Source organism: Callionymus lyra, chromosome 5 (genome assembly GCF_982586985.1).
Source record: "Callionymus lyra chromosome 5, fCalLyr1.hap1.1, whole genome shotgun sequence".
NCBI classification, from domain to species: domain Eukaryota; kingdom Metazoa; phylum Chordata; class Actinopteri; order Syngnathiformes; family Callionymidae; genus Callionymus; species Callionymus lyra.
Genome location: NC_141822.1, coordinates 3590726 through 3598866, shown reverse-complemented (window position 1 = coordinate 3598866; position 8141 = coordinate 3590726). Strand labels below are relative to the sequence as shown.

Below are 8141 nucleotides of genomic sequence, written 5' to 3'. Positions count from 1 at the left end.
ATTTCGACATAAAAATGATCAAATTCAATTATTCAAAAATAAAAGCTAAATAAATAAATGCTTAAAAAAAAACCAACATTTGAATAAACAACATCAAAAGCTTCAACATTTGAAATATTAAATTCATTTTTCACCGACATAAACATCTTGATCAGATTAAAGATTTAGAAGAAGATGAACAGAGGGAGGTGTACGGTCAAGAAAGAGCTGAGCCAGAAGGCAAGACTCTCGCTCTATAGTTACTGAGATCAGCTGAGTTCACGACCTTTTGACCCGAAGATAGAAAAAAAAAACCCCATGACTTTCTTTTCTCCGTCGGTGAAGAGTTGAGACGTGGATGGCGCAGGAGTGAAGTCACAGTGTTGATGTCAGATGTCCTCAAGGTCGCGAGAACCGACCTTGTGACCTGGTCAGTAAAAACAGGTCAAAGGTCGAGATAAAGAACCGACAGAAGTTTCGGTCTCGATGCATGGAATCGTCGCCGTGAAGTCGTTATTGCTCGAGTCGCGACTCGACGCCTTCCTTCCACGCGTTTCAAAAACAGATTGTGGTTCTCGTCCTGAGGATGAACATCCATCCAAGTACTTCTAGTCTCACAGTGATGGACCACATGATCGGGACTCTTTCAAACAAGGCTGGCGTGAGAGAAGTGAGCTGAGCCAGAAGGAAACCTCGTTTCCACGACATTATCTCGGTGAAAATCGGACGACAAGATTGTAGATGCTAGTATTTCAGTGTCGTCAGAGTATTTCATATTTGTTTCTTGAAGTATTGTTTCTTTTTTTAATCATTGAATCAACAATTGTTTTTACACACAGTTTGATGTTTTACTTCAAATGTAAATGTTGTAAATTCAATATATTTTAATTTGTAGGTTTTTTTATTTCAATATTAAAATGTTGGTTAAATAGTGTCATCAACTCTTTTTTCATATTGAATTAAAAAAGTTACGAATTAAAATATATTCAATTTAGAAAATATTTTGAAAATGTTCAATATTCAATATTCTGATGTCACTAAAAAACTTCTATAATCGATCTGAGAAGGTTTTGTTGGATTTTTCAAAAGTACTTTTGAAAAAAAGATTATAAACTAGTTCACCCTTGTGTTGTCTCTGGGTCAAAGGTCAACGAACTCCACCACTGCATATGTATTTATGGAAACCAGGGAGGTTGTTGACCTTTGACCCAGAGACAACACAAGGCTTAAAAAATCGTTTTCAGGCCTTCGGGTCACCTTGACCCAGAGACAACACAAGGCTTAAAAATTCGTTTTCAGGCCTTCGGGTCACCTTGACCCTGAGACAACACAAGGCTTAAAAAATCGTTTTCAGGCCTTCGGGTCACCTTGACCCAGAGATAACACAAGAGGTTAAAAATGAGTTTTCAGGCCTTCGGGTCACCTTGACCCTGAGATAACACAAGAGGTTAAAAATTTGTTTTCAGGCCTTCGGGTCACCTTGACCCTGAGATAACACAAGAGGTTAAAAATTTGTTTTCAGGCCTTCGGGTCACCTTGACCCTGAGATAACACAAGAGGTTAAAAATGAGTTTTCAGGCCTTCGGGTCACCTTGACCCAGAGACAACACGAGGGTAAACAGGACGACGTTCTTTGTCGAGATGTGAACCTTTGTGTATCTCTTTGTGTTTTTGTTGACACTTCCTGCTTCTGCTCTTGATTGAATAAGAAAAAATATTACATTTTATTGCTTAAATGAAGCCGAAGATCTCATTTGTGTCGAATAATAATGATCATTTTGGATCAGAAAAGTTACTTAAAATTCAAACTTCTCTCATGTCGGCTAATGTTGATTATTTTATAATAATAATATGTTCTTTTTACAGTTATAGACAAAAATGTTTGTTCATTTTAATGTAGCGACTGGAGCTCGGTCGTCTTCGTCCAAAAAGACACTTAAAAACATCCAAATACTTCAATAACGACGGAGCCGTGAACTGATGGACTGATTAGTTTGACCTGTTGACCTTTATTTTATTGAGTATTGTTTTGATTGTTTAAGCGCCTTGTGACCCTGGTCTGGAAAAGCGTTCTATAAATATAAATGACTTACCTACTTACTAACATTCGCACGAGTGAAGTGACGCCTGTTAAATAGTTTTACTGACACCACGGATATGTTGTCACACCCAATTATTACAAATGACCTTCGGTCCAAAGGTCGTACTTATCTCGTGCGAATCAGGCTTTATTTGAGCTTTTACGGATCAATTCTTCTCGTGGAGATTCAATCCAAGATGGACGTCACAGACGAGCAGCACGAAGGTGTTTGGATGCCGTTTAGTGTCTTTTTGGACGAAAACCGTCAAGACACGAATGAACTTTCAACCGATATCACTCTCAGCAGTCAAAGTTCATCCAGTAGTTTTAAATAATAATAAGTTACTCTTATGTTCCTCGCATATTTTTTCAAGTAAAAATAAAATAGAAATGTTTATCTTCTTCTGTTCCCGGTGATGGTTGCTACGAGAGCGTCTGCTGGATCCTTCCTTCGTGAATCTAATCTTCTGTACGTTCACGTGTTTCAACCGTTTCCGTGACAACATTCAGGTTCGCGTGAGAAGACAAAAACCTACGGACGTCATGAATGTATTTGGTTTACATTGCGTTTGTTACAGTCCCGGGATCTTCGTGCTTCTACTTCATTCCTCGCCGGAGCATTTGATTGGCCGCGATGAGCATCACGCTGATGATGAAAGCGATGGCGAAGGCACAGATCAGGCTTTTCCGCACACAAGTGTGTTTCTCCGTCTGCGTCGGGCTCGCTGTGGACAGAGGGAGGCGTGAGGTCGGGGGTCGCTCTCGGGGTCGCGCTCGCGGACTCACTGTCGATGTCCACGTGGGACTCCGGGCTGTTGAGGTGGTTCTCCTCCGTCATGATGATGTGCTCGATGTCTTTCATGGTCAGGTGGTCGCGGAACGTGTCGTACAAGAGTCGCTTCAGCTCGTCCACCGTCAGCTTCTGCATGTCGCACTGAGAGGGAGGATCGCCCACTTGATGACACCGACGCTAGTTCACCGCTGGGTTACCTCAGCTCTTCACGTGTTAACTAGTGACTCGTGAATTAAGCTCACAAGTTAGCTAGTCATGCAGTCTTACGTTTGTGGTTTCCAAGTGAAGGTTGAAAAATAGTCTTGTTAACTAGTGACAGCGTGCTTACAAGTGAACTAGTTTAACTCTTTTTGGCCTTCATAGTGAACGAGCTGATCCCAACATGTTAACTACTGAACTAGTAACGGTTACCTACTGATCTAGTAACGGTTAACTACTGAACTAGTAACGGTTAACTACTGATCTAGTAACGGTTAACTACTGAACTAGTAACAGTTAACTACTGAACTAGTAACAGTTAACTACTGAACTAGTAACGGTTAACTACTGAACTAGTAACGGTTAACTACTGAACTAGTAACAGTTAATGAACTAGTAACGGTTAACTACTGAACTAGTAACAGTTAACTACTGAACTAGTAACAGTTAACTACTGAACTAGTAAAAGTTAACTACTGAACTAGTAACAGTTAACTACTGAACTAGTAATAGTAAGGCAAATAAAAGTCCAATAGTCTTCAGCTCACTAGGAAGCATATTGTTAGCTGGTCTATTGAACTAGGGGACTAGTTACTGTGTTACTGTTTTACGTTTACTAGTAAACATATTGGGTCATACTGGTTCACTACTAACATATTGGGTGAAACTAGTAGAGAACACTAGTAAACGTATTGGATTAATCTAGCTCACTAGTAAACATATTCTCTCAGACTCGTTCACTACTAACATATTGGGTCATACTGGTTCACTGGTAAAGGTATTGGATTACACTGGTTCACCCAGTAAACATATTCTGTTAAACTTCTTCACTAATATTTTGGATCAAACTTGCTCCCTAGTAAATATATTTTATTAAACTAGTTCACTACTAACATGTTGGATTAAACTAGCTCTAGCTCACTAGTAAACATATTCTGTCAAACTAGTTCCCTACTAACATATTGGGTCAAACTAGTTCCCTACTAACATATTGGGTCAAACTAGTTCCCTAGTAAATATATTGGATTAAACTAGCTCACTAGTAAACATATTCTGTCAAACTTGTTCACTATTAACATGTTGGATTAAACTAGCTCACTAGTAAACATATTCTGTCAAACTAGTTCACTAGTGAAAAAAGGATTGAACTAGTTCACTAGCTAACCTAATAATAGATTTATTTGTATTTAACGTTACACTCGATCAACAAACGTCAAAGTGCTCCGGAGTAAAAACAAGATAAAGGGATTAAAACGATCCAAAAACAACAATATTAAAGCTTGAGGTGGTCATGAAGGGGAGAAGGTGCTGTAGGTCTGAGCAGGTCCTGGCTGAGGTGTTTGAGGAGGTCAGGGAGGTAACGGGGCCTCACTGTGAGCAGGAGGACCTTGTACTCGGGTCGGAGATGTGGAGCCAGTGAAGGGTGCGGAGGGAGCTCGTACTTCAGCTCCTTCATCAGGACCCTGGCAGTGCTGATCCGACCCCCCTGGAGGCTCCTGCCAGGGACCCCTACCAGGAGTGATCTACCCTCATCCCACCCGGAGGAGACGAAGACATGGACGAGCTTCTCTGCAGCTGGATTTAGGGGGCGTTACGGAGGTGGAAGAAGGAGGTTCAGCGGATGTGAGGAGGTGGTCAAACCCATGTTGTGAGGAGTTGTTTTGATGGCATCTGTGGAGACGTTAAGCTCGTCCATGTGTTTATCTCGTCCAGGCAGGAGCTGAGAAGAGCAACACTGGGATGATCCAGAGCGGGAGACCTTAACGGTAGATCTGTGTGTCGTCAGCATAGCAGTGGATGTTGATTCCACTCCTGCTGACGACACAACGAGGGGAAGCCTCCACATGTGAGGGTGAGTGGGGGAGATCGAGCACGAGTCCAGGACCATGTGCTCGGTCCAGTCGGTGCAGTAGAACCAGTGAAGGGCAGTGAGAGGAGGATGGAGGAGCAAGTCTTGGTCAACGGTGTCAGAGGTCGGGAGTGAATGAAGATGTGGAACCGGAGTCAGAGGACGTCAGTAGATCACTGGTGAATGTGGGAGGGGCTTAAACCAATCTTTCATGGAGGTCGTGAGGTTTGAGATGGTTGTGAAGCTCGATGGAAACAACTTTTTCCAGGATTCTGGACATGATCATGGATTTGAAATGAGGTTTTTAGTTGGACTCAGGGATGAGGTCTGACGTAGGTTCTCTGACTCGAGGTCTTTTCAAGGCTGTTTTGAGGGAGAGATGAATGACTTCTGTCATGAGAGGATGGAATGGTGGTATTACACGGTGAGTCACTGTAGTATTACTCTGCGAGTCTCCGTAGTTTTACGCTGTGAGTCTCTGCAGTATTACTCTGCGAGTCTCTGCAGTATTACTCTGTGAGTCTCTGTAGTATTACTCTGCAAGTCTCCGTAGTTTTAAGCTGCAAGTCTCCGTAGTTTTAAGCTGTGAGTCTCTGCAGTATTACTCTGTGAGTCTCTGCAGTATTACTCTGCGAGTCTCTGCAGTATTACTCTGCGAGTCTCTGCAGTATTACTCTGTTAGTCTCTGTAGTATTACTCTGCAAGTCTCTGTAGTTTTAAGCTGTGAGTCTCTGTAGTATTACTCTGTTAGTCTCTGTAGTATTACTCTGCGAGTCTCCGTAGTTTTAAGCTGTGAGTCTCTGTAGTATTACTCTGCAAGTCTCTGTAGTTTTACGCTGTGAGTCTCTGTAGTATTACTCTGCGAGTCTCTGTAGTATTACTCTGCGAGTCTCTGCAGTATTACTCTGTTAGTCTCTGTAGTATTACTCTGCAAGTCTCTGTAGTATTACTCTGCGAGTCTCTGTAGTATTACTCTGCAAGTCTCTGTAGTATTACTCTGCGAGTCTCTGTAGTATTGCTCTGCAAGTCTCTGTAGTATTTCTCTGCAAGTCTCTGTAGTATTACTCTGCGAGTCTCTGCAGTATTACTCTGTTAGTCTCTGTAGTATTACTCTGCGAGTCTCTGTAGTATTACTCTGTTAGTCTCTGTAGTATTACTCTGCAAGTCTCCGTAGTTTTAAGCTGTGAGTCTCTGTAGTATTACTCTGCGAGTCTCCGTAGTTTTAAGCTGTGAGTCTCTGTAGTATTACTCTGCGAGTCGCTGCAGTATTACTCTGCAAGTCTCTGTAGTATTTCTCTGCAAGTCTCTGTAGTATTACTCTGCGAGTCTCTGCAGTATTACTCTGTTAGTCCCTGTAGTATTACTCTGCAAGTCTCCATAGTTTTAAGCTGTGAGTCTTTGTAGTATTACTCTGTTAGTCTCTGTAGTATTACTCTGCAAGTCTCCGTAGTCAGACTTTCAGGCTTTTCCTTGAATTTCTCGAACTCCTGTGTTGTTCTCGGTGTTGTCTTGATCTTTGAAGTATGTACTGTTTTGAGTATTGTTTTGATTGTTAAAGCGCTTTGTGACCCTGGTCTCGAAAAGCGCTATATAAATAAATATTACTTACTTACTTACTTACTTACTTACTCTGCGAGTCTCCGTAGTTTTAAGCTGTGAGTCTCTGTAGTATTACTCTGCGAGTCTCTGCAGTATTACTCTGCAAGTCTCTGTAGTATTGCTCTGCAAGTCTCTGTAGTATTACTCTGCGAGTCTCTGCAGTATTACTCTGTTAGTCTCTGTAGTATTACTCTGCAAGTCTCTGTAGTATTACTCTGCGAGTCTCTGTAGTATTACTCTGCAAGTCTCTGTAGTATTACTCTGCGAGTCTCTGCAGTATTACTCTGTTAGTCTCTGTAGTATTACTCTGCAAGTCTCTGTAGTATTACTCTGCGCGTCTCCGTAGTTTTAAGCTGTGAGTCTCTGTAGTATTACTCTGCAAGTCTCTGTAGTTTTACGCTGTGAGTCTCTGTAGTATTACTCTAAGAGTCTCCGTAGTTTTAAGCTGTGAGTCTCTGTAGTATTACTCTGCGAGTCTCTGCAGTATTACTCTGCAAGTCTCTGTAGTATTGCTCTGCAAGTCTCTGTAGTATTACTCTGCGAGTCTCTGTAGTATTACTCTGTTAGTCTCTGTAGTATTACTCTGCAAGTCTCTGTAGTATTACTCTGCGAGTCTCTGTAGTATTACTCTGCAAGTCTCTGTAGTATTACTCTGCGAGTCTCTGCAGTATTACTCTGTTAGTCTCTGTAGTATTTCTCTGCAAGTCTCTGTAGTATTACTCTGCGAGTCTCCGTAGTTTTAAGCTGTGAGTCTCTGTAGTATTACTCTGCGAGTCTCTGTAGTATTACTTCGCAAGACTATGTAATAGTACTCTGTGAGTCTCTGTAGTATTACTCAGCGAGTCTCTAGTATTAGTCTGCATGTTACTGTAGTATTACTTCACAAAACCCATGATTAGTTTCCTCTTTAAAAACTGAGAGTTGCAAACCAGGATCTATTTTGTTCTTCGCACTGACTGACCTCAGACACACCTTCTCCCAATTAAAAAACAAGTATTTTCAAACATGAGCCATGAAGTAAAACTGTAACCGTTGAGGAGGAAACTGTACCTTCCAGAACACGGAGTCGAAGTCTGCTCCGTGGAATTTATCCGGCATCCCTGTCGCCGAGAGTTTGGGGCCCAGTAGCGTGACGAACTCGTCGAAGCCAACCTGACCGTCGCCTGACAGACACACACACACACACACACACACACACACACACACACACACACACACACACACACACACACACACACACACATGAACACACACGCACACACACACGCACACACACACACACACACACACACACACACACATGAACACACACACGCACACACACATGAACACACACACACACACACACACACACACACACACACACACACAGACATGAACACACACGCACACACACACGCACACACACACACACACACACACACATGAACACACACACACACACACACACACACACACACACACACATGAACACACACGCACACACACACACGCACACATGAACACACACGCACACACACACACACACACGCACACACACACACACACACACACACACACATGAACACACACACACACACAAACATGAACACACACACACACACACACACACACATGAACACACACACACACACACACACGCA

General features: G+C 42.3%; 1 protein-coding gene across 1 annotated transcript in view; it reads right to left on the bottom strand.

Moving 5' to 3' along the window:
- Positions 1 to 2656: 2656 nt before the first annotated feature.
- Positions 2657 to 8141, bottom strand: part of cabp7b (calcium binding protein 7b) — a 55039-nt gene continuing 49554 nt past the window's right edge. The window contains exons 3-5 of the mRNA XM_087792342.1: positions 7549 to 7661; positions 2846 to 2993; positions 2657 to 2784 (exon numbers count right to left, since the gene is read on the bottom strand). Coding sequence (XP_087648468.1) covers positions 2657 to 2784; positions 2846 to 2993; positions 7549 to 7661 — 389 coding nt within the window. The remainder of the gene's footprint in view (positions 2785 to 2845; positions 2994 to 7548; positions 7662 to 8141) is intronic.